Source organism: Falco punctatus (genome assembly GCF_963210335.1).
Source record: "Falco punctatus genome assembly, chromosome: 1".
Classification (NCBI taxonomy): Eukaryota; Metazoa; Chordata; class Aves; order Falconiformes; family Falconidae; genus Falco; species Falco punctatus.
Window position 1 is genome coordinate 17,351,122 of NC_137580.1, and position 26,356 is coordinate 17,377,477.

The 26,356-nt window shown below is 42.3% G+C and overlaps 1 protein-coding gene and 1 long non-coding RNA gene across 6 annotated transcripts; one reads left to right on the top strand and one right to left on the bottom strand.

The window, feature by feature from the left end:
- The first annotated feature begins 11 nt into the window (after positions 1 to 11).
- KLHL8 (kelch like family member 8) lies at positions 12 to 24,327 on the top strand. Of its 5 annotated transcripts, XM_080366436.1 has the most exons (11): positions 37 to 129; positions 887 to 997; positions 8,950 to 9,196; positions 12,479 to 13,027; positions 15,506 to 15,692; positions 16,340 to 16,483; positions 17,690 to 17,801; positions 19,892 to 20,060; positions 20,640 to 20,799; positions 21,776 to 21,977; positions 22,416 to 24,327. In XM_080366436.1, exons 3-11 carry the CDS (start codon positions 8,990 to 8,992, stop codon positions 22,537 to 22,539), a joined length of 1,854 nt encoding a protein of 617 aa, XP_080222562.1. In that variant the 5' UTR covers positions 37 to 129; positions 887 to 997; positions 8,950 to 8,989; the 3' UTR covers positions 22,540 to 24,327. The 5 variants fall into 5 exon arrangements, with proteins under 5 accessions (XP_080222564.1, XP_080222560.1, XP_080222562.1 ...); XM_080366438.1 differs by lacking the exon at positions 887 to 997 and having other exon boundaries at positions 12 to 129; positions 12,707 to 13,027; XM_080366434.1 differs by lacking the exon at positions 887 to 997 and having other exon boundaries at positions 13 to 129.
- On the bottom strand, positions 12,788 to 17,682 carry LOC308056344. Its single transcript, XR_013924790.1, has 5 exons — positions 17,248 to 17,682; positions 16,322 to 16,435; positions 13,792 to 15,347; positions 13,621 to 13,681; positions 12,788 to 12,925 (listed from the first exon to the last, which is right to left on the bottom strand). It is a non-coding gene; the product is annotated as an uncharacterized lncRNA (long non-coding RNA).
- Positions 24,328 to 26,356: the final 2,029 nt, after the last annotated feature.

Sequence of the window (26,356 nt, forward strand, 5' to 3'; positions counted from 1 at the left end):
CAGCCCGCCCCGCCCCGCGGCGCATGCGCCCCGGCCCGCCGCCCTGCCCCGCGCGGCGGCGCCTCCACCCCCTCCCGGGCCGCACCGCACCGCAGCGCTCCCCGGCTCTCCCCGGCAGCAGCAGCGCAGGTGAGCGGGGCGGGCGCCGGGCCTCTCGCCCCAGCCCCTCCACCCCCCGGCGGCGGGAGAGCTGCACCCCGCGCCTGGGCCCTTCCCCCGCGGCCGCGCTTCTGCCGCCCCTCGCCGTCGTACCGCGCTCGTCCTCGGTCAGGGCCCGCCGCCGCCATGGTGGGCCCTGCCTTTATGTAACCCGCCCTCCCCTCAGGTATGCCGGGGAGCCGTCCTGCCTGTGTTGGCGCGGTGGGCTTCCCTCCTCCTCACAGCCCCCCCGGGACGCCCCGGCCGCGGCCCCGAGCCCGCCCCTCAGGGGCTCCTTCGGCCGTGGGGCTGGTAACGGGCCCGGCTGCCTTTCATTGCGAACGGTCACGGCCGGCTTCAGAAACCCAAACCGACCCCGGATTTCTTGTAAATTAACCTAGAAGCGGGGCAGATCACCCAGGGCGGGGGTGGCGGCTGCCTGGGCTGGCCTCTCCTCAGCGTCAGGGGGCTCGTCCCTTGGGAGGCACCGCGGGGTCCTGGCCGTACAGAGTGCTTGTTGCCGCGCAGCTCAAGCACGGAGATAAAACCATGAAATCAACTGAGCTAGTAGTCCGCTCGGTTCAAGATGCTGCGTCTAATTTCCCTACCGCGGAGACCGCAGCCCAAGAAACTAGTGCCATGGTAGGCTTACATTGACATCCTGTAATGGATAACAACCGGAGTCGGTTCGGTTACCCCAAACCAATTCTGGTGTTAAAAAACAGCAAGAAATTGCCTGTTGCTGCAGGGGGGAAGCCGCAGGAGTTCCACATCTCTCTTTCCTTCTCAAATGAGAATTTCAGATGCCACAACTCTGCCAGCTCTTTATATTGCCTGCTTGAATTTCTTTCCTGCTTTGGTAAGTTCCACCTACCCATCTCCACTCGAGCAGATTACTTACAGGTTGCATGGAAGTACCAGTTAATCAGGCTCTTGTCCGTAAGGGGCATGGAGGTAGTTCACAAACCAAACAGGGCCTCCCAATTCATAGCTGTATTTTCACCTTTACCTAGTCGCTCCTATGTATGCTGCAGCAGTGAAAGTTATAAAACTCAGATGTACCTGGCTTTCTGTGCCTGTTGCAAAGGCTTCTGGGGGTATAATCAAGAAACAATTCACACATGTGTGACTGTAGAAAAGTACCACAGCAGGTAAAATAGCTCATCAAATGTTAACAAGGTAAAACTACAGCAGCTGTGTCACATACGGCTTTGATTGCTTGCAATGGAGGTTAAACTGCAAAAGGATGAGCTGCCTTCTTAAAGCAGTTTGATGTTTTTGAGTTAGTTTGGGCTGATTCCCCTATATAATCTTTGTAAACTCTTGTACTGTGTAAGTGTGTCTGCTTTGTAATGTGCCAAGGTTGTACCTGTAGTTTCTGTGCAGCATGTGATTAGCAATGTACTCGTTAACTTGCTTTATCAATTGTTAGTGAGACCTCAGTAGCCTGGCATCCAGCTTTCTATTTGGCTGTTTATTTGTAAAAGGAAGTTTAATCAGGCACAATCATTGTGTAATTACTGCCAGTAATGAGATGCAAGGCAGCATGGTACCCGGTTAGTCAGTGTCTTCATTCTGCCTCAGCAGGCTTCACCAGATAGATTTTTGTAATAAGCATTTCCTGCATCAATAGCTGCAGCTTCTTGGGTTGTGAAACCTTTTGTCTGGTATTACCTCTACGCACTCTTGATTTCAAACAGATTTTGAAGGAACCTTGCAGCTCTGGGACAAAAGAAAGATGATACTGCTTTATGGTTTGAGCTGTTTGACTTGAGTGTAACGTGAGGTTGCAGCTTCAGTGAATCTTGACTGTAGATGAGAGAATACAATGATGGTTGCCAACTATGGCAGAGAGCCCTGAGAAGATAGGGGTGGTGGGTGTATGGAAAACTGTGTTTGGCTACAGCTCTGGGATACTTTGGTGGTTACCATGCATCAGGATAAAGGGCAGCTAGCAAATTACTTAGAAATTATTTTGCTCTCTGTTAACACTTCCCAGGAAGGGCTGAACTAAACAGTACTGTGGAGACCATTAAACTACTGTTATTTTTAATCAGGTCCATCAGAGAAGACAATAGTGCCTCTCCTTGGTAAGGGCCTATTCTGTGTTCTTACAAACATAAAGTACTAGTTAAAATTTTTATTACATACCTATCAATATTTCATTATGCTCCCAAGAACTGCACTGACTTGCATTTTTTTTTTCTTCTGTGTTTTGTTCTATTTTTTGGATATTCCCAAGGTTACCTTGCGTAAATAAATCACTTCCTAGGTATACCTGTATCTGCAAAGCAGATCCTTCCTTTGCTGTTCTGGGGCTTCTGAGGGGTTTGGGTGGTAGTTCTGCAGCAAAAGTAAATCAAGCATCAGTCATGGCATATTAAGTTGTTTGTTTGGTTTTGATTATGCAAGATTGAACAAAATTGTCAGCCTGTTACCCATACAGCCCAAAAGACAGTTGGTCTTTCTAGTGTTCAATGGAAACTGGGATTAAACCTCAGTAGAACTTTGTAGAGCATATTTATATACTGGATCAAAGGAAGTGGGGAAGAAGGTGTCTCAAAACAGCATTAAGGGATTGCCAGGCAGAATTCTTTCCAAAATAAGATTTTATCAGACTATGCTTTCATGCTTTACAAAACACCTCTTGTGCCCTTCTTCTGTTGCATTTTTCCAAGAAAGGGCAGTCCTCATTCACTGTTTGTGTGTCTATAGCACTGATGGGGTTTTTTGGTTATAGAAGCTGATGAAAGATGGTGCCACCTACCCATTTCACTGGTTTCTGAGCTATCTGTGTGATAAGTAACACAAAATAATAAATGTCATTTTTTGCTACAAAGAAACCTTGAAATACCAAAAGAATCTAGAAGTTTTATGTTAGTGTTGTCTAAGAAAATTTTTATTTCTACAAAAGAAAGCTGGATGGTTTTAAACAAGCTAAACCAGTTAGATGTGTGGTTTCTAATTTTATTTTTTTTCCTGTTGAATTAATTTCCTGCTGAAAAGTACAGTAGGCTTAGGCTTGTAATACAGAGTGTAACTTGAACTTTCCCAAGTTTTCCAACCTTGTCTGATTTGACCTAATTAGCATGGTCATCTGAGCAGTTTTACATGAGGTTTCCCTAACTCCTTTGATGGAATTGGTGAATGGAGAAGAGGGGAGTACTGAAGTTTTTCTACGCTATTTTGTCTAACAGTTTTTTTACCTCCCGTGTTCCTTCGTGGTGACGCAGCTGTAACCAGGCTGAACAGTGAACAGCTGCTCGTGCAGTCCCTGTCAAAGCTGCTGCTTGGCTGCAGTTTGCACTGTAGCTGCCTCTTGCCTTTCCTGTTTCTCTTCCTCTGTCTGTTGGTTAGCTCTGCCAGCTGCCCTCTTTTCAAATGTTCAAGTTTTCTTAGTACAACAGAGGACAACAGATAGACTGGTTCTGTTAGCTAGATCAAACTGCAGAAGATCTTGTCGCTGCATATGCTTATCTAATCTTGAGGTCAGCAGAGACTCACCGTATGAGACAAGTTAGTTTTACACAGCCACACATACAAACTTGTATATATTTATATGCATGCAGTCTGTTCGTACTCGAGGCACTTCCAAAACCTCCCTCCTCATAGGGCTACAAACTTTGCATTTTAAAAAAGGCACATTTCTCATCTCCTTCTATTAGAAGCTTCTTGTGTTTTCTGAGTGAGGTTAACTGTCCTTTGGACAGATAATGATATGATTTTTGTTTGTCTTGTAGCCAGGTAACCAAAATTGCATACAGGATAGTTGGTGAAACTTCACCTGTATCTTGATTTCTCCTGGACTACTGCCTTCTTTTTTCTAACTTCAGTACCACTGCTCATAAAGAGCACTGGATTTATGGCTGTCACAATAGCTTTCATCTAAACACTGCCTAGTTGCGGTTATACTGGGAATCTTGGTTTTGTTTCTGTTGTGTCACTGGAGTTTCTTCCTCCCTTGTGTCAATGGACAAATGAGGGCCATTTCCTCTTTCTGGGGGGCACTGTCTCCCAGGGTACCTGACAGGAGGAGGCGGCCATGTAGTCCAACATCTAGGTTGGCTTGTCAGCCAGGATTCCTGGGGTTTATTTTCATTACAGGGGAAAACAGAGCAATGTTCATTCATGTCCTGCTGCTGTCTAATGTCTTCCATTTCTTTTTGCTTCAAAATTATTGAGGTATTTTACCTCTACTGAACATAAGTAATTTATGTGACTTGAGGAATTTTACACTTAATTCAGTTTCAGATTTAGCTAGAATGTCTGAATCAAAATTGCTTCACTTCAGGATGTTACTGTTACCTGAATTGCAACAGATAAAAGACAATGTGCTTGTGTTCTGCCCTCCCATCCCTGCTTGCTTTTCTAAATTTGATAGTGAGGAATAGCTAGGAAGGGATCCTCAGTCCCTTGCCTGAGGACCAGCACCAAGGACCAGAACACCAGCTGCGGGGTCTGGAACAGCTGCGCTCTGGGAACAGCAGAGATCATCAATATTTCTAAATATTTAGCTTGAACAAGGAAATTGCTGACCTGCTCTCAGAAAACAATGGTGAGCTATAAACAATGTGTAGTTTGGTTTTTTAATTCAGGCAGTTTTTATTCAGACACTCCATTAAAAGTGACAAGGAGTAACAGATGATGTTACGAATGAGGGACTGACTTTAGTTTTCTCAGAGTCAGTCACTTTCTGTGGTGGTCACTTACACTCTTAGTGTAGTCAAAATACTAGACTGTACCGAGGCTGGAAAACTTAATTGCCAAGATAAAAGGGGAGCACGATATTGGGATTTTGAATGGCCATGGCAGTGTTTTGTTCTAGAGAGGAGAGGCTGTGTAGCATTTATGGAGTACTAAAGTAACCTCAAGTACTTGGATGTTATTGTTCCATTACTGTTGATTTGGGGAGCAAATCTGTAAATGACTCTTCTCAGTTTGTAGATTCTTATAATTAACAGAGCATCATGCATGCTAACCTAAGTGCTGATGAATCCTCCTAGCTAGTGCTTCTTAAACTAGTGAACTTCTGTGTAATTCAAGATGTGAAAATACAACTTCAACTTCTTGCTTTTTTCATATGCTATCCCTTTAAGGTTGCGCAATGACAAAACTATTTACCATTCCACTTCAAGCTGGAAGGAGGAGTAGGTTTGGAGTTGAAATATACTGACCTTCAGATTTCCAGAGTTTAGTATCTTGATTCAAGCGCTACTAAAAGTAATTTCTGTTCTGTTTAAAAAAAATAACAACAGTAAAGGCCTAAGCATTCAGATCAGCTCAAACTAGTGTTCCCTGCAAAGAAAACATCTATTCTCTCCTTTCTCTCCTTCTGTCTGGATCATGATATATTGTGTCACACACTTCAATGCGTTATTTTAATATTGAGTTTTACATCTGTAATATTACTTCTCTTTGTGTTTAGTAGTGCACTGTGTTGCTAAGACTGGCTCTTTGCAGAAGCTAAGTATAGTAGTGGCTCTTGACTTACATTAAACCTCCAATTGTGAAAATCCCTTGATTTTTCAAATAGACAGTATAATTCATAACAGTGCTATTTCTCAAGACAGATACAATTAAGAGCGAACTGGATATATACTGTGACCTGGCCCTCCTTGAGAGTTAGCTTTACAGCTGTCTTATGGCTACATCTGGTACTTTCCATAGTAGATAATGAATTGTTTGAAGACTCAAACTGTGAGATGCTGTAATTAAGACAAGTGGAAGACTTGTGGATAGGTATCTAAAAAGATTTAGATGATTGAGATGCATTACAGAAACAGGATGCTCCTGAATTCATAACTTCGGGGATGAATAAAAATTTTACCGAAGATATTATTATCTGTCACAGTGTCATCCCAAGGAAACTGAAGTGTGTCAGGCTATTGCTATCCAAATATTTCCTTAAGGTTATATTAAACATGTTAGATTCTAACACGTCACATAAACTTCTTTTATCTGAAGAGCATTAACTGACTTGCGGTCATGTTCCTATACACTTACTTGATATTGCCATACTGAGACCTCCCTTGTACATGTGATTCTCCTATCTATGGTTATGTGCCTGAGTCATGGCCTTGGTTCCTCTGGTATGATTTCTAGTTTCTTCCCTTGCAATATCAAGTGTGCACTTAGCATGTACTAAATATGTAAATCCAAATATGCAGTCAGTGTCTTTTCTTAAGGCAAGAGCTCAGATCACCTGCAAGAACTTCATTTGATACAAGCATCAGACATAGATTAAAAGTATTGCTTAATATCAGTTATGTTTGGCTTTTATGTTATTGCTCAGTTTGTTTAAAACATTAAAAAAAGTCACCCCAATAGCACTGATTTATCTTTAGAGTCATGGGTTTTGTGCTGGTGTTTACAATGGCCGACCCAGAATAGGTAAAACTTACACCATCAGCCTCTTTTGCAGTGAGACACAGAACAGTATTGGAAGTACACGTGCAGTTGCAGTGAAGGCATGAGGATAAATGTAGCATATATGCCAGATGGAAAAACCTTGTGACTTGGGAGCTGTGAACGAATCATTTAGTAGTCAGTGGCAGTTCTGTCTGAAAGCAGCGTTTCTACTTGGCTGTAAAAATACTGTTAGGTGTGAGTAGCTAGGGAGCAGTGAAGTGAGAGTGTCAGTTAAGGACCAAAATAAGCAAGAGTTCCCTAGAAGTGTAGGCTAAACATGCTGTGTCTTACCTCTGAATGAATAATACATGATGATTTTCAACACCCTTGTACAGCGTTTCAGCTTCTCTTTTTCTTCTTGTCTCGGTTCACTTTGGTAACTTCAGTAGGTTGTTTCTGAAGCTCTGTGTTAACTTTGTATCTGAATGGTAGTAGCGACTTCTTCGAAGGACATGTTAAACAAAGCAAAGGGGGTGAGTACCAGTAGCGGAGGATTAACTTGAAGTTAAAAGAGGAAAACCAAGATGTTAAGGTTTTTTCCCTCCTAAAAAACTAGAAAAACATCTTAGTAATGTGTCAAGTCTGGCATAATAGAAATTTTCAGCAGGAAAAGGTATTCCTTGCTATAAACTATATGAATATCCCATAAGCTAGTTTGTGGTTTTGGAAGAAGTAAGGTATCTTTTAAAGGAAGAAATACTTACCTTGCTTATGGCATGTTAGTGAATGTTACAGGCACGTTTGATCTTGCTTTAACCTGCTTAGCCCAGTGCAGCCGACAGCCCTGTCACCACACAGGACACAGAGCTGGTAACAACCCTGTGACCTGCAACAGAAGTGAGTAAGATCATCTCAGGTGATCCTGCTCTTTCTCCAGTACCAATGCATGAAGAGTTGTAAATTTAGTAGGAGGCATGGATACTTTCAAAATAGCCCAGAAGAAAATTAGTTCTGCTCCCAGACATGTGATTTACATTTTTATTGTAGAAGAATTTTTTGTTTCTTCAGCCATTCCACTTCCTCCAACAGCAGAGTCCATGAGCAGAAATCTCTGAACTACAGCAATCATCATCTCTTAGTGTAGAATGAAGAATAAATGCATACTAAATTACCCAGAAAACATGAAGACCAAAGCTAGCCAGTGGAAGAGGGGAACGCGCTACTAAATATGCTCTCCAGAGACTTTGTCTTAAAACCTTACAGATCTGTTTGCTTCCCTTGCCAAAATCTAACAGAACTCTTGCTTGTAAGCTGAATCAGTAACGCCATGCTTTCAAACAGTGTTTCATTTTTTTTGAGGACTTCCTAATCTTCCACAAAGCATGTGGTTGTACAGCCTAAATCCCACTGAGTTGGCTTTGGCTTTCATGGCTTTTAGACAGAGAGCTGAAACTTAAAATACACTACCAAACTGGAAAAAAAAATTTGCTCTTCCCCTACTGAACTTTTTTTTTGCAAATAATAAGGTGGACTGCGAGCTTAACCTAATGGAAGCTCACAGTAGCAGGAAGAGCAAAATATTTGAGTGACAGAAGCAGAAAACACCTTATCCCTGTTGTCTGTGTTACTCCTGTTTCACCCCTGGGAAAGCTGTGATGTCAGTATAGCTAAGATTCCTTTAGCTCAAGTTGTATAAATCTTAGACACCTGAAATATCATCACCTAAGCTGGGTAAACAGTCTAAAATAAAAGTTGGCAAGCAGGAGAAAACTTGGCATTTCAGTTATTATCATGCTTTAAATATCAATCTGTTGGATTAATAAGGTTGTTCAATAAAAGGAAGTAATTTTAATTCCAAGATTTTTCTGTAAGTGTAAATTCTTGCTCTTTAGTTCTGTAGAAGCTTTTTATATTTTGCTTCCATTTGCATAAATGCACAAAACACTTAAGGATTGCTTTAGCTTTTGAAGACCTAGGAAAGCTGAGCAGTAATTATACACAAAGCACCCATCAGGGTCAGATCGATAGTCTTGTCTGTGGCAGCAGTGATAAGAGATGCTGCTTAGGGACCAAAGCAGCACAGCTGTCTGTGGGCTGTGTCCCTTCTATTGCTCTGCCATCCACAGCAGTGAGATCAGGAATGCTGGAAGATGCATCCTTGCCTTTTCTTTTTCATATCTTTTCCAGGAAGTGTGGGCAACAAGTTCACAAACAATGGCTTTTCCTAAAGATTACCTGCATAGGATTCTTCACTGTGGGTCTTCCCCCCCCCCGCCCCTTCTTCTCCCACCTTCCCCAAGTAAGATTATAGGTAGTATTTATAACATGTAACCAAAGTGTTAGGTACTATCAGTACCTGATGTCTCATCTGAGGTTTTTTGTGTTTGTAAAAACAGGACAATTAACAGTACTTTACTGCATTTTAGGACTTGACTCCTGATGGGCTGGATTTTGTCTTGGCAGGAGTTTTCGAAGATTTACGCAGTGAAAGAAGAAACAGCCAATGGCTTCAGAATCCATGGTCCCAGAGCAGGCTAAACAACATCTGATAAAGGGAAAAAGGCGGCAGCCACAGCAGCAGACTAGGTCTTCCAACAATGACAGTGAAGATGACATCTTCGTATTTGAGGCAAATGAAGCTTGGAAGGATTTTCACAGCTCTCTTCTTCACTACTACGAAGCTGGAGAGCTCTGCGATGTGACACTGAAGGTGATACTGTCACACATCCATTGCACTTAACAGTCTGAAGGTTAAGCTATGAACAAGTGTGCTGGAGGTGGCTGTGAATTTGGGCAGGGGTATGGAAGCCACAGAATACCTGTTGGGGCTGAGGCATCTCTAAATATGCTGGTGTTTTGTTTTGTTTTTTTTTTCTTTTTAGGAAGTTTACAACCGAAATGTGAACACTTAGATACTGACACTCTGAGAGAAGTACATGACTGTGACTGCACCCAACTTGCCTTCTAAGCAAATTCCCACAATCAGTATATTACTGTGCAATTTCAGCTCCTTGTAGCCCCTGTGTTCTCACTTTCATCCCCAGTTTTACCTCTTATTTTGGCATTTTGTGTCGCTTTGCTAGATCTTTCCTGGCAAACAGGATTTCTGGAACAAATCTAACTTCCAGCATTCTCAAAGAAAGAAAAAAAAAAAACCACCCCAGATTATGATGTTCTACAGCTGATAAAAGAGTAGAGGGGGAGGAAGAGGAGACCAGTTTTATGATTCTTGCATAGCACTGCTTTAATGCCTTCTTTGTAACTCAGCAGTATATTATTTATGTCCTGATCACAAGAAATTTATATCTAGCATCTGTAACGGTGGTTGCCAGCACCTGCAAATATTAAGTATTGCTTAGCTAGACATCTTAGTAGTGCAAGATAGTTATTTATGAAAAAGAGATGAAGTGTAGCTGCTATACCAAGAAGAAATGACAGATGTCTTTAGGAGAAATTGTTTGCCTGCCACTTTTACTGTTACGTATTAACAGGGAAAACCCTTGACAGATGTGTGTCTGTGGTGCCCCCCAGTAGGCATCTCATCTTTCTGAAACCCTTGGGGAAAATCTCTGAGAGGAAAAGGTTTTCTCTCTCTTCTGTCCCAGTAGACAACAGGAGTAGAATAAGTAAGAACATTTTTCTGTTGTGCTTCACAGCAGATATTGAACTGCCTGTCACCAGGTGCTGAGCAGGCACTAGATGCAGCAGTGAATAGGTCCAGTGGCTCACAACAGTTGAATTAATGCTCATAGGACACTGAATGACAATACTGAAGCTGTTCCAGACAGCACAAGAGACATGAAACAGAACTTGCCCGACAGCTCATCATCAGGTCTTTTTACATCTGTAATTTTAAAAGGTGTTTTGGGGAAGAAGGTTCATACTGGAACTCTTAACAACCTTCCTCTTCCCTTTTCTTGACCTCATCCTCACCTTTCTCCCTTTCCACACACCCTTGAAAAAAAGGCAGAAAATCTTATTTTCTAAACATAGTTAAAGGTATACTCTTGCTGGGGGAACTTTGCTTGGAAAATAAACTTTACTGTGGCTGCAGTTTAACTTTCCCAAAGTTAGACTTGTATTGATGTTCATTTATATTATTTGTGTGGAGCTATTTTGGTAATTTAAGAGTATTAGATTGCATGACTTGGCTTCCAGTCCTCAAGTAGATAGTATAGAGCAACCTCTGTACATCTTACTGTAAGACTTCCTAAATCAGTGATTTTCACGTAACTGGTAACTGTATCTTGAACTAGAATTTTCTGCAGGGCTTGATTTTTCTTTCTGTAGTGCTCAGGCATTTGTCATGTTTTAAGAATAATTATTTCTCTACTGAAGTTGCTGCTTTTGTGTATGGTCTGTGATAGTGAGTAATTCTGGCTTTGCTGTTGTCAGACCAGTCATTGATTTAACTGCTGGCTTTTAAAATATGATAGTTAATGACTGGAGGGGAACTCCTAATTTTGAAATATCAAGTCATGCTAGATAATTAAAATTAAGCAGATTTGGGTAAAATAGTGAAGCCACTTAATACAACAGAAAGATCTAATTAGAGACTGGGATGATGGGCAGAACAAAAATCCCTGAAGGTGAGAATGGCTTGGGAGCGTTCCCCGGGTATAGCAGACCAGCTGGTAGCATCTTTTTGCATCAGTACTGAAGTAGTTGGGAGTGCTGACACTGTAACAGTGAGAAACTGTGGGAGCTCACACGGAGACTTCCTCTGCTCCAAAGAGTTAAAATTTGGAATTTCACCTACTGTACTGTTACCGTCATATGAACAGATCCCTGTTAAAAGGCAGAGAGTGGCAGATGCACACCATCTGCTTTTCTCCTGTTGGTTTGCCTTTTTGTTCATTTGGTAGGTCTATGAATTGTTTCTTCTGGAGTGATCTAATTAACTCACACTGAACCATCCATCTTTTCCTCTATTTTAATCTGCATACTCTTTCATGTACCCCACTTAATGTTACCCTTGTGTTGATAATACACGCTTTTTAAAAAAGGGTAGAGCAATTGTGTATTGAATCAGAGCTACAAAAACCTCCGGATTATCCTTTACAATTTAGTATCCTTATTTTTTAAATTGCAAGACAGACAGCTCACTAACACCTTAATCTGAAAATGAACATGTAATTCAAGTTGCTTAAAACTTGAATTCAAGTTACTTAAAAACCGGTTGCTTAACTTGGCCGTCCCTTTGTGTTAGTGTAGACTACAGAATGACAAAGGCTGTAAGAAAGTACTTCTCTAACACAAATAAGTAGTGGACTATTCATTTACCTTCAGTATTTAGAATCCAGTTACATTAAAAGAGAACGCAGGCAGACTTTTTAAAGTTAAAAGCTTTCTGATTAGGATTTTGAAAAGTACCTTGTCTTTATGGAGAATACTCTTACCTTTTGTGGCTAAACAGCTTCTAAAAAATCTTGAAGCGATTGGTAACTTTTAATAATCCCTGTAATGGCTGTTATTACTGTGGTTTTACATGAATTTGCTTTTATAAACAGCATTATCAGTTCCTCAGCAGTGGTAAAAGTCCAGAGATTTGAATTAAGTAGTCTAAAAATGTCACTTTCCAATTCCGCCTGCCCACCCTCCCCCCAAGTCTCTGAATAGACATAAAACAAACAAGTGCCTAGCAGTCTCCTCCTGTCTCCAAGATGCATCTAGAATATTCCTAAGGATGTTTCATTTAAAAAATAGGACACAGCTCTTAAAAGCAAGTTTAGTGCATCAGTGCTGTTGCTTCCTTGGTTTATGGCCTTGCCCTACCGCGGTGGCTGTTACAACTCAGATCTGCTTAAGATACATTGATCTGTCAGTAGAACAGGGCAAATGGAGTTAATTTGTTTGAACAAAATATAGTAGCTCATTGCATATGAAGTTCAGATTTCTTATTTCAACTTAACTGCCCATTCTTTCATAGCTGATACTGATATTCCAGTAAAAGATTGGGGCATTTTTTGTTCTGGTTTTTTTTTTTTTTCAGGTTGGTTCAAAGCTTATCTCCTGCCACAAACTAGTGCTAGCTTGTGTTATACCTTACTTCAGAGCCATGTTTCTTTCGGAAATGGCTGAAGCCAAGCAGACGTTGATTGAGATCAGGGACTTTGATGGCAATGCAATAGAAGACCTAGTGAAGTTTGTGTACTCCTCCCGGCTTACTCTGACGGTGGATAATGTCCAGCCTCTCTTTTATGCTGCTTGCATTCTTCAGGTGGAACTGGTAGCAAAGGCATGCTGTGAATATATGAAACTGCACTTCCATCCCTCCAACTGCCTGGCAGTCAGGGCATTTGCAGAGAGTCACAACCGCATTGACTTGATGGACATGGCTGATCAGTATGCTTGCGAACATTTCACAGAGGTGGTGGAGTGTGAAGACTTTGTGAGCGTGTCACCACAGCACCTCCATAAACTCTTGTCCTCCAGTGACCTGAATGTTGAAAATGAAAAGCAAGTTTACAACGCTGCTATCAAGTGGCTTCTAGCCAATCCGCAGCATCATGCCACGTGGCTGGATGAAATACTTGCACAGGTAGGGTGGACCGAGGTGCCAGGTGCCTGTCTGGTCACTAGTTTAGTTATATAATCAACAGTTTGTACTTAAGGTAGATCTTGAGATGAAAAATGTTCTTAGTGCTTGGTACCTCATCTGGTATTTACAGTTGTGAGTTGACTGTGGAAGCAGGTTAGATACCTTGAATATCAGGAGGAAGTCATACTCTCCAATTTCTGTAGAGAGAAGAGTACTGACTTTATGCTCGTGGCTAGGGGATGGGGAGTCAACAAAAAGCTGTATCTGTGTCAGAGCAGAAACTTCTTAGATTTACACATAGTGGAGAACATAAAACCATCACTTCAATTGGTTTGATGCTACTACAACCTAAAACACTCACTTCCCTTGCTGGTAAGTATTTGTACTTAAGAAAGGAGAGCATAGCTGTTGAGGAAGTTTTTTACATGGCTAGGAAAGTAAAACTGTCATGGAGATGTTACATCAAGTCATGCTACTTCTGGAATGTTCTATCTATTTCATTAAGAAAAGACCAAGATGTGTTAGCACTATGAGCAGGCTAGAAAAAATATGCTAGACCCTTTAATTCTCACAAGACTAGCACTGCTGGTTACCTGTAGGATCCAGAAGGAGTCTGCAGTTTAATCGTCTAGATTTGATGCAAGTTCACTGCTTCTGAAACAAACACATACAGGTATCAGAAGGTCACTCAGCTGAAATTTAAACACCCGTTGGAGCTCCTCCTGCCAAATGCCATGCACTGCTAAATGTGCTATGTATCTTACCAGGTAGGATCAACTGTGCTGTTTCAGTTGTCACAGAACTACAACTCTAATATTTCCCATTTGGCAGAGTTACTAATATCAGTGTTCTGTGAGTAACGAGAGGTCTTCTAACATGCTGCAGTCATTGTCTTCATGCATCATTTTTCACATTTCCTGGTAAAAGATTACAACTGTTTATTAGGTGGCTTCCAAAAACCTTCAGTTTCATCTAGATCAGCGTGACGTTTCTGGTACAAAAAAAATGTTAGTACAGTATAACTAAGTTTACAGACAATTATAGTTTGAGATGTAAAAAAAGAAAAAAAGGTAGATTGATTTTTAATGCCAAGTTATGCTAGCAGATAAGATTAACAGCTTTATTATATTCATGGAAACCAGAGTCTATGACAAAGCAATGAAAAAGTAAACCCCCCTCCTATAAATATGGGTTATTTGCCAGAATATATGGAGCCATCAGCTGATTTGGACATGATTGCTAGCAGATAACATGACTGGGCTTCTTAACAGCCACATCATAACCAGCCTTACGGGTTTTGCTGTTAGGAGGTTCTGAATTTGTCAGCCTTCAGTTCTTACCACATCACTAACCTCATGAGTCTAAAAGCACCACCCTAGTTCTGCTAATAATCAACCTAAAATAAGCCAGGCCAAAGTAAAGGAAGAGGTGGGATGAAAGCAAGTGGGTAAGGAAGAACTCGCAGAGACACTTGCTTACTTGAAGACACAGAGACTTGCCAGCTGTGTAACAGCACCATCCTGCTGCTCTGAGAAGCACCAGAGATACTGGACTTCTTCACTGTTGCTGCTGAGCTAACTGGGAGCTGCTTGACAGCATTGATTCCAAACCTTAGGAAGTCAGATGATGGTTTACTTCAGTTCCTCCCTGCTGACACCTGGCCTACCTTTGCGCCTGATTGTACTTCATATTCCTGTTTTTCTCACAAGGACAAATGAAAGATTTGCTGACGTAAATGATTGCGGGGAGGACATTTTGAAGCAGTCTTGGAGAGGCTGACCTTATTTCAGATCTGCCCTGTCACTGGGGATTGCTCTGGGTAGTGACCACCTGTAGCCTAACCTGGAAAGAGCCTTCCATTCCTCAGCCTGGTCACCACTCTCTGATGGGGAACCATGGGAAGGAAACAATTAGCTTTCAATATTTTATTTTTTTTTAATCCTGTAGTCTGTCATCCACACCAGAGAAGGGCATTACTGCACTAGCAGTACCTCCTTAACAGACACTTAGCTCATGGTGACAGTGTTTGCTTTTTGACTTGCCGTTCAAAATGAGCCATTCTAGCAAAAACCCTCTTACACTGGCATAGCAATGAGCTGCAAATTCATACCCTCAGCAGACTAACCTGACACAGGCTGTCCTGGTAAAGCCGTAGATGCTGCCTGCATCATGTCAGGCATGCCCAGTTGCAGTACAGGCAGTGGCACTTGTCTCCGTCCTCCGCTCAGCCTGGGCCAAGGGACAGTTCTCCACTACTGCTTAAATGCAAATGGTTGTAGAAAATGTTTGTCACTAAAAAGAACCGTTCATATCACTGTTACTTGGGGGGAAAAGAAAAAAAAGTAAATCATTCTTTTTAGTGAAGAGCGTGGGGCTGCCAGCTGGCTCAGAAGCTGCCATCTGTTACGCGTGCGTCACTGTAAATGGTGAGACTCAGTCAGTTCAGCCAGTTACTCCATCTGTGTTCATTTCTGTCAGGTACGGCTGCCTCTCTTGCCCATTTGTTTCCTTATGGGTGTTGTGGCAAAGGAAGAGATTGTCAAGCAGAATCTAAAATGTAGGGATTTGCTGGATGAAGCAAGAAACTACCACCTTCACCTGAGCAGCAGGGCAGTGCCAGACTTTGAGTACTCCATTCGCACAACACCAAGGAAGCAGACTGCTGGTAATTAAATGTGTGTCTGATTATCCAGTAGGGATTGGTGTGCAGAAAAGGCGGCACATCTGTGCAGGGTTAGATAGCTTGGTATAAATGGTTGTTAATGACTTAACGCAAAATTGGGAAAGCCATCATGTACCTGATGTGCTGCATTTTCCTAGCAAGTCTCTCTCTTTAAAGCATTATTTATTTATCCTGATCAGCTCTATCTGTATTAAAGCTCGAACTGTTAACTATGGTATGACCAGGCAGTATGCTTAAAGCTATACCGAGAACAGTGGACACTTACCTTTTGGTGCAAGAAGGTTGAGCTAACTTTTAAACTCTTTGGCTAACCTACACCAAAAGTGAGCAACGAATGTTAGACTGCAAACCGTAATTTTTACATTGTTACAGTTAACAAACAATCTGTTCATCTCCCTGAGCAAAATCACAAAAAGTATGTTTAAAATACGCATTGGTTTTGCAAGAGCATAGATAGTTAATTGCCATAGCAGAATGCCAAGCACAGGCCAAAATCCAGCATCCAATTATGCAGGGCAATGACCATGCCCCTTAAAGTGAAATACAACCTCTCCCAAACTACTGTATTTTCAGTTCGCTCTGCTAGACAACTTTATCCCCCATCTTCCCACTAGTTTTGTCTTCTTCAGGTGTGCTGTTCTGTGTCGGTGGTAGAGGCGGATCAGGTGACCCGTTTCGCAGCATTGAGTGTTACTCTATCAGTAAGAACAACTGGTTCTTCGGCCCTGAAATGAACAGCAGAAGGCGGCACGTGGGCGTGATCTCTGTGGGAGGTCAGTAACCCTATTCAAAAGGCATTTGTTTGCTCCTTTTGTGGAATTCATACTTTTACTAAATAAATCTGTCTTGCAATGGCTTAAATGTTGGATAGTACTTAGTTTAGTAAAGCTTCTTCCCCATGAAGGGGTTTTTGATTCTGAAACAGTCTGAGAGCATGCATACTGGAGAGGTATTACTGCCAACTGAGGGAGTCGGGGTTGTTTACCATGGAGAAGCCTCTGGGGAGACCTTATTGCAGCCTTTCAATACTTAAAGGGGGCTTTAGAAGAAAGAAGGGGACAGGCTTTTTAGTAGGGCTTGATGCAATGGGACAAGCGGTAATGGTTTTAAACTGAAAGAGCATAGATTCAGACTGGGTACAAGAAAGACATTTTTTACAGTGAGGGTGGTGAAACACTGGAACAGGTTACCCAGAGAGGTGCTGGATGTCCCATTTCCAGAAATATTCAAGGTTAGGCTGGGCAGGGCTCTGAGCAACCTCATGTAGCTGAAGATGTCCCTGCTCATTGCAGGGGGGCTGGACTGCATGACCTTTGATGGTCCCTTCCAAGCCAGACTATTCTATGATTTTATAAATTATCTATTCTATAGAGCTTCTTGCCTTAATAGGTGATTTTTTAAAAAAATCTATTTATAAAGAAACGGCGTTATACAGCAGTGTCACCCAGAATTTGTTAATACGCGTACTAGCTCCCTTCATACTGAAATCCGTACAGGCAAGTCACTAAGACCATAACCCTTCCAAGGGCAGACCTACCTTTCTTTTTGGGTCTCCATCTTCTGAAACCAGGTCTGTGCAGCCCACAGCAGCTTGGCAGCCATGATGCAGCTTTTCCTTGCACACAGTGACCCCTGTGTCGCTGTGGCAGAAGAGCGGTATTTTTTTCCCCATAGGAAGTCTGGAGAGACTGATAGAAATATCCAAAACTGATCTGACCTGCAGTACTCAAATTATGGGAAGATTTTGATTATTTTTTTTTATATATCTCTCAAGCTTTGTATGAAAGTCCACTTTAGAACAGATCTCTGGTTGAGTACAGCATATAAAAATATAAAGTCTGTACTTAATCCTGATATCGAAAACATTTGAAAACTTTGTTATTTGAGCTTTTTGTCTCCACGTAGGCAGGGATATTACATAAATGAAAACTGAAACGTTGCCAAGCAATTTCTGTATTGAAAGATGCATATGTGTTCAGGTAAAGTCTACGCAGTGGGTGGACATGATGGAAATGAACACTTAGGAAGCATGGAAGTATTTGATCCTCTCACAAACAAGTGGATGATGAAGGCATCAATGAACACGAAGAGGTATGTGTCCTGTGATCCAAAATTTAAGTCCTGGTCTGTGATATATCATTTCTTGATGATGCTGAAAAACATGTCTGTCCTGCCTTTGTTTGGGTTTCCAAACTGTGCTAGTTTTAGGAATATTTTTTTCCCATTTCGGGGCTTTACGCTGTCAAACATCTTTATTTACTAGCTGTAAAGCAGACTCAAATCTGCATTGCATACTTGTGTACATCACATAGTTGTGCATAATGTACTGTATGTATTTCAGTGCAAAACTGTGTAATCCCTCTCTCCAGGGAGAGGCCCTGGCTGGTACCATTGGTTATGTTTACCGTTTGGCTTTCTTTTGTCACTCTACTACCCTTTTCCTTTTTTCTAATTTTGAGGGGGCTGGCTTCTGGAGCAAAGAACTCTTCTGTTCTAGCTGTGCTTACGTGCCGGTATCTAGGGCCTTTCTGCTGTGCCTGATAAAGAACTTAAAACTGATTAATTGGTTCTGTGAGCTTTTTGCTCTTTTTAAGAATGAGCAAGATGACTGCCTGCGGAACATGCACAGTGAATGAAATACTACACGCTCAGGAAACCAGTAGCTGCCTATGTTTTTGCCACAAAAGGCCAGAAGCACTAAGAAAATGGAAGTCAGATTGATGATTTTCTTGCCTTTTGATATTTAAGATTCTTTTAAGGAGCTACTGGACTCACAGATCTGTAGTTTTTTGTTTCTGCTGTCATTTAAATCAGTCTCCTTAATTCTACATTCCATTTTGCTGTTTGTTGTTTCTAAAAACATCATGTACAAGTAGGAGTAAAATATTGAGCATGGTTCTTGAAGCTATTTGTAGCTGTGACCTAATCAAAGTAGAAGACCCAGACACCTAGAAGGTGGCTTCTTGCTCCTTTTCCTCCCTCCTGCCATCACCCCAGGGCATATTATCAGCAAACATCAGGCCTAGATTTCTGTGACATCTCTTACTTGGTACCTTGGTAAAGGAAAGGGCTGCTGTACCCTGGCTGTGCTCCACTCCTTCCATTCACAGAGGTAGTGTCAGAATACTTGGTTAAAAAAAACCCACCTGCCACCATTGATGGCATGCATCTGTGTTACCCGCTGAGGCAATTTAAGATAAGGCCAGGATATTGCCACAATGTTTGTTCTGTAGAAAGACTGTGCTTCCCTTGCTCCCGCCTAGGTATCTTCCAGCCTGCCCTCTTTGTAATGAGACAAGAACGTTCTTGGTGAAATGGTAAATCACCTGTCTGGGTAGTTAAAGCAGAAACTTAATGCTTACATTTCAGACCATACTTTTCATTTTGTAGTACTGATTGTACTCATATTGGTAGATTTAGTAGGAAAAAAAATCTGACAACTATTTTAACACAGACTTAATAGAAAATAACAGAATGGCAGAAATTGCAATTAAGTCTTGCAAGAGTTCAGTCATCTAATGTCCATCGCAGGTTTGCTTTTTAATATGTATTAATATCAGCCCCCAAAAAATCATTTCCAAATTGTAGCAGCAGCTATACTGACAAAGTTAAAACCAGCTGGCTTTGGTTCTCCACCAGATTCAGTAAAGTAAGATAGGAGGTGTAAAATTCAGTACCAAGACAGAGAATTCAAATGACTAAGACAGTCTCACATATCCAAGCATGTAAGTAGAGGACTTGGACCTGAGGTGACATTCAGTTAAAACAGTATTCCATGCCCTCCTGCATTTTTTTTGTTTGTTTTTTGTTTTTCAAACTGGAGCTTTGTCTTCTTGCAGTCTGAAAATATTCTAGCTGCAACAGTCCTGTTCACGGATCACACAATAACATACAGGTGCCTGGGAAAGCTGAGGTGAATTTAAGATAAAACTCTGGAGCCCCTCTAACGGGAGGCTGCCAGCACACAAAAGGCTTTCAGGACAGAGCTGCAAGACCGCGGCAAGAGGGCCAGCCACAGTTACTGGTCATTATTTATTATCAACTTCACTTTTTAAATTTTCATTACCTTTTTCCCATAGTTTGAAACAGGCGCCAGTCAGGAAACATTGCACTTGGCATTTCTTTCACGTTACCTTTCCTTAAGGATTTGCACTGAGGTATTGATCCTTTGGTTTTCGTAGGAGAGGAATTGCTCTTGCCTCCCTTGGCGGCCCCATTTACGCAATAGGAGGTTTAGATGACAACACTTGCTTCAGCGATGTGGAAAGATACGACATTGATTCCGATCGATGGAGCGCAGTCACCCCAATGAACACTCCCAGGGGAGGAGTGGGCTCCGTAGCCCTGGTGGTAAGTGACTGTTTCCTCCCAGGTCGGGGCCAGCTGAGGAACTAACCCGTTTTCAAATCTGCTTTTACAAGGAAGAACACAAGATTTTAAACAAAACGCAGCTGGTGGGTCTCTGCACCTCTAGTCATCGGAGGCCTATGGCACTATGCAAAGGGTGAGGATACAGGATAATACTCATATTGAATTGAACTGCGCTCCCTGTTCCAACAGTACTTGAGGTCTTGGGAGCAAGTACGAGGACCCTTCTAACATCAGGCTAATATTTCGTGTCTCATCCAGCTGACTCCGGTTTGTTAAGTTACTATGTTTAAAGGTACTGAAAACATCTGCACTTTAATCCCCCTGTCGCCATGTGTACTCTGCAAAATATCTGCAACTCTACATAAATTTTTCACTACTTTAGTTGGAAGATAGCATTTACAAGTTTAGATAATTAAGTCTGTTGGAATTCTTAAATAAAAGTAAATAATTAGGACGGAATGGATAGACCATATTTTCCTATACTTGTCACATTGGCTATGGAAAGCTGAGTAAATGCATGCACATTATGAATAATCTTTCTCTATAACTGTTTTCCAGAACCATGTTTATGCTGTGGGTGGCAACGATGGTGTAGCATCTCTTTCCAGCGTGGAGAAATATGATCCCCATTTGGATAAGTGGATAGAAGTGAAAGAGATGGGTCAGCGAAGAGCTGGCAACGGTGTCAGTGAGCTCCATGGCTGCTTGTACGTCGTCGGTGAGTAGGGGTGTGGCATTTTGTGGTGCTCTCTCTGCCAAGTACTGGCATTTGGAAGAGGCTGTTGTTGCTAGAGGGACCGGGGAACAGACAGACCTGACCTATACTTTGTGTTCTTGGGGAGGAGAAGCAAGCAAGCACAACCAGGGCACACTTAAATGAAGGTATTGTTGGTGAGGAAATAAAAAGCAGTTCCTAACCCACATTTCAGGAGGGCTGTATTGTTCAGGACAGCATGTCTATATAGAAAATCCTCGAGACTTGAGTTTCCTTTTAGGAAAACGATTCTTATGTTTGCACACTTTTAAAGCACTCTGGTTCTATTCTGAGTGTAGACAACAGCAGCTTTTTTGCATGGTGATTACACTTTCCCACAGCCTGTTGTCCTGTTCTGCCCTACCTTGCATTTACCTGCTTTTCCTGAGGGAGAAAGATGCCAGGTGGGTAAGCCACAGTGATAGTTGCAGAGCTCTGCCTTGTGTATTACCGTGGCTAAAATAGTTTTGAGTAAAATGCTCTTCTGACAGTTGCCCCAGCAAGGGGAATGCATCACTGAAGTCTTATTGAGGATTATTTTTTCCTACTCAGCGATGCTGTGATTTGAAAACACCACCAGAGTGTGTTTTGCTCAAGCCAAAATAAGATCAGGACCATCCTTTTACTGGTCTCAGTTTTCTTCTATTCCAGTTTAGAAGCTGTTTCATTATAACTATGTGTAAGATGAATTCTAGGAGAAAAATAATAGAAATACCTCTTCTCGTAACTTGGGTAGAAATAAACTGTCCCTCTCGGTGATGCTTGTGCAGTGACAGGAGGGAGAGCTGTTAGATTAATTTTTAAGAGTTTGTAAAGTTCACGTAAAGAAATAGAGCTGGACACTACCTACTGAATGCTAAGAATAGCCTGATAATGCCAGTGCTGGATATCACCAGCACTAGAAGTGGCTAAAAACCGATACTGTGCTGATTCTTTGCAGGTGGCTTTGATGACAACTCTCCACTGAGCTCGGTGGAGCGCTTTGACCCACGCAGTAACAAATGGGAATATGTAGCAAAGCTTACAACTCCGAGGGGTGGTGTTGGCATAGCGACACTGATGGGTAAAATTTTTGCAGTTGGAGGTCATAATGGCAATGTGTACCTGAATACAGTGGAAGCATTTGATCCCGTAGTGAATAGGTAATTTAACATGTTGTATTTGGCTTAATAAGATAATGAAATCTGCCTATATGAAAACACAACGTAACAGAAATAATGTGCAGCTGGAGTCTGTCTATTGTTTCCTGGTAATAATTTTGAGTAATATTCATGACTGGTGATGCAGGAGTGCTGCTTATGGCATTAGGTGGTTCTTGTAAATATTTAAGCACCACCTCTTCATCTCCATCCCTTGTCCTCTTCCCTTCCTTCAATAAGAATCTACATTCTTCTGGTTGTTTCAGTCTGATTTTGCGCTAAATTTACTCAAATAGTACGAATAAACCAGCGGGGTGTATTTTTGTGCAGAGTAAACAGCTAGGCTGTATAACAGAATTTCAGACACAGAAAATAAATGCTTTCAGGTTGCTCAGAAAAGACAGGAACTTACTTTTTTTTCCCCTCTGCCATCTTCCTCAGGTGGGAGCTCGTTGGCTCTGTGTCCCACTGCAGGGCAGGAGCAGGTGTGGCTGTGTGCTCTTGTCTCAGCAGCCAGATCCGGGATATGGGCCAGGGATCCAGCAGCGTTGTTGACTGCATGTGAGCTCTGCTGCCTCCTTCAAATTCCAGAAGAATGACGGCAGAGAGGCACTGCAGAGCTTTTAAACACCGTGTTTTGTATGGTAGGTTGAGAAATGAAAACAATACGTTTTCTTTGTGAAAATGTTACCTTCTGCAACTGTAAAGCTTTTGGTGACTTTCTGTCAATAGTGATACAGCAAAGCCTGTGAAAACATGGAATAAAAAACTCGCAGGGGAAAACCTGCCAAGAGCTACAATCATCCCATTTTTGAGAAGTTTTAATTTCAGAATCATTTGAGGCAGCTGTTGCAGGGACTCATTATTGAACTGTAAACCAGGCACGGGGTGAGGAGAGAGCGCTGCTGTTAGTAGCACTGAGCCTTACCCCAACAGCCCTGCTGCATGTTTTCTGGAGGATGGGAGTGCCATTTCAAGTAACTTATTTTCAGGAATGCAGTCTTAAACATTTCCTAATTGTACAAGGCTTTGTAACACAAAGTGTCTCAAGTTTTAAAAGGTAACAACAGCCCTGTTCATACTACAGTAACTGGAGCAGAAAAGTTCACTGCCTACTTCCCAAGGGACTGCTGGCTGCAGTGGCAATTGCAGGTACTCAAGTCTGACACCTGTCTTTCTAAGTACTTTCTCAAGCTAATACACTTAGCTGAAAAGATTCTTGACCTGAATTTAGCCATTGGAACACTGGAATTCTCAAGTCTTCAATAAATTTATACTAACTACCACCGCCCCTCCCAACAAAGGCAAGTTTCTGTTGAGAGGTCATTCCTGAAGCAGCCAGTGTAATTTGTCCTCCTTTGAGATGAAAGTGTGTGAAAATGTAGGCTTCAGTGGTGTCTGAATCACTATTTTTATACAAAATGGAATCACATAATAAGAATTGCAGTATTTTGTAAAGACCTTTAAATGCAACTCTAGGAGATGACAAGTCCAATTTCAGTATCCAGTAGCAACTCTGTGGCAATTCTGGCTCTCTTAAAATAGTTAAGCCAGGAAGATCTAGCCTCAAACCAGGTAGATGACTTTCAAGCTTATGCAAACCAAAGAGAATCGGCAACAAAAAGAATTGGAAATGAACCAGTACTTACATCAAAATTTGAAATAGGAACTTAATAGTGCTGTGTACAAAGGTGTCTTGTTAACGCAGTCAGAAACCCTGAATTCTCAATAAAGTCCAGCTGCGAAGACTGCAGATTCCTGTTCCTCCATCACCTTGAACAGACCAACAACTGACAATCCTTTGTGACCAAAGTTTCACATTGCCAGAATGTGCCAAGTGACAAGGGAGAGCAGCAAACTTCTCTGCCTTCAGTACCAGGGAGGAGGCAGGAGAGTACGAGCATAAGGCACGGTCCTGTTTTGCTGTTGAGTTACCATCGTTTAGCTTTTCTGTTTCAAACAGCTTGCACTTTGGTAGCACCCAGGGACAAAGCGAACGGTACTGTAAATAACGAAACATTGCAATAAAACATTTGTACTTCAAAGCACCTTGTCTATAGTATGACTGGAACATGCTATTTTGGGGAAATATTACAACATGGAGTATATTTTGGTTTCTGCAGAGTATAATTCTCAACAAGAAGCGTTTGTCAACAGGGAAAATCTGGTGCTACAGCCCTGAGCCATACCACCCTGCTACCGCTCCTGTGCAAGGATGTGGTCACCTCCTGTGGCTCGTGATGTGACTGGAGGAGGAGGAGGAGGGGTGGAAAGAAGAGGTGCAGGTTCCCTCTCTGCAACCAAACAGGTTCTTCTATGGATGTCCTGGCTAACAAAACTTAAGGGGGGGGGGGGGGGGGGGCAGAAAGGCAAGTTTTCCACAAAGGAACGTTGACCATGAAACCAAGTAGCCTGGCAGTGCTGCCTGACAGCTGAGAAATTTCTCCTCTGGGTGCCAGCACCCACATGCACCTGGGCCACAAGACAGCAGTCGCCTTGCAGGCAGAGGGAGAGGCATGTGCTCAGCAGAGAGCTTACAGCACATCACTAGCGCTGTACCGTGTGTGGGAGGCTCTGCTGTCAGCCCTGTAGCTGGAGGTCAAATGGTACTAGGTCAGAATGCAATCATGAGACAGACACTTCTGGTGTATTTTGATTCACACACACACACACTCACCCCCAAACATCCATGCGGCATATTGTTAAGGACTGGCAGGAAAACTGCAAAAAAGGTTTACAAGGAACAACCCTGTTGCCAGTATAGTGGTGTCTACATTATTAATCTTAGGTGACACCAGAACTACAAATATTTTGTGCAGAACTGTTGTAGAAACACTATTGCTGCAAATGTGATAATGATGTCAAAGTATATATATATATATCTATCTAAAATGTATAGGATTACTGTGGCAGCAAACTGTAATGATTTACCTGCATATAAAGCTGTTGTGGTTTAACACACACCAGCAAACTTATTTTTCTTCCAGTCCTGGCAACAGGATCATGATAACAAAGTAATAAACCTACCCAGGCTGAGGAGCAGAGCAGCCCACGCTGGTTCCCCGCGGTGAGGCAGCCCTCCACCGGCAGCAGGCTCTAACTCCCACCGTGTCTTCTGATTTAAAACGAAACTCGGGATTTGCGACAGCAAAGTCTTCAAACATTCGGGGTCATGAAATCATTGCATCTAAACACGATGCACATTTGATCCCAAACGTGGAACTGCTCTTGCTTCTGTTTATGATGTTTTTCCAGCATCTGAAAGCCTTGACCTCACCCACAAAAATCATGAACCCCAAGATGTCTATTAGTACATCCTTTAAACACAAAGAAAAAATTTTGGAAGAATCAAGCGTGGCCACAGTTAACACTGACATTTCCGGCCTGCTGATTTTAACCACGTCATGGGCTTCGGGAGGCGCGAGACCAGACTCTGCACCGCTGCTGACCAGCCCACTTTGGCCACGTGTCTCCAGCAGGCATGCAGCCAGTGTCACCCTGCTGCCCCAGCTCCTGGGATGTGCTGCCTCCCCATCTTGGCTCTCCTGCTGCTCCTCACCTCAGGGCTTGGACTGTGGCCTCTCAAGTCCTCCCAAACCGCTGCTGCCAAGGGCAGCGCATCAGCTACTGTACTACTCGCAGCCACGTTTGTATTTGGAAAATTTTAGTCTGAGCACTTTTACGTACAGGAGATCAATAAAAAGACAAAGATCTCCCTTTAAGTTAGATTTCTGATCACTACATTCACATAGTAATTTCTGGTTGTATTTTTTTTCAGGAAATGCTGTAACAGCGCGATCACACAAGGATCTTGCATGTATTAGTGTTTGTTTCTGTTTTATAAAATATGTCCTTTCAACATAATGTTAAATTCCTACCTTATTTATGTTCAAAGGGGATTGTGAAAATTTGATTATGCTTTCACAGCTTCGAATACTTTTGAATACTGCTCTTCCCCAAAGGCATCTCATTCCTAACAGAGCCATGCTTCCAGCAAAACTGTTTGGATTAGACACCCTGCGGAAGTATTCAGATGCAGGCAGAAAACATTAGAGGACGATGCACATGCTACTTGCATGTTTAAAAACGTAAACAAAATGTATGTGTGCCCTCTTAGTCCCATCAGGAAGACTACAGACTTTCCGAAGACAGCTGAGAGAAAATTATTTCACTGAAATCTCTGCCTGTAGAGGGGGGTGCAGCCCTGCACGTAACGAAGCCCTCAGAGGACTCTGCAGACGCTGCACGTTTATGCCACAGAACCAACAGGCAATCAACCAACAGCCTCGGGCTGCTGCATGGACGCAGATTAATGATCCCAGCCAGGCGCTGGAGGGATCTGGTGCCTGGTCTCCAGGATCTTCTTTCAGATGCAGTGGGAT

Excerpts from the sequence above, each read along its gene's own strand:
- KLHL8 (XM_080366434.1), top strand. The coding sequence starts at position 8,990 with ATGGCTTCAGAATCCATGGTCCCAGAGCAGGCTAAACAACATCTGATA. Across the intron at positions 13,028-15,505 it reads TGGATGAAATACTTGCACAG|GTACGGCTGCCTCTCTTGCC; the intron begins GTAGGGTGGACC and ends CATTTCTGTCAG. Across the intron at positions 21,978-22,415 it reads TTTGATCCCGTAGTGAATAG|GTGGGAGCTCGTTGGCTCTG; the intron begins GTAATTTAACAT and ends CATCTTCCTCAG.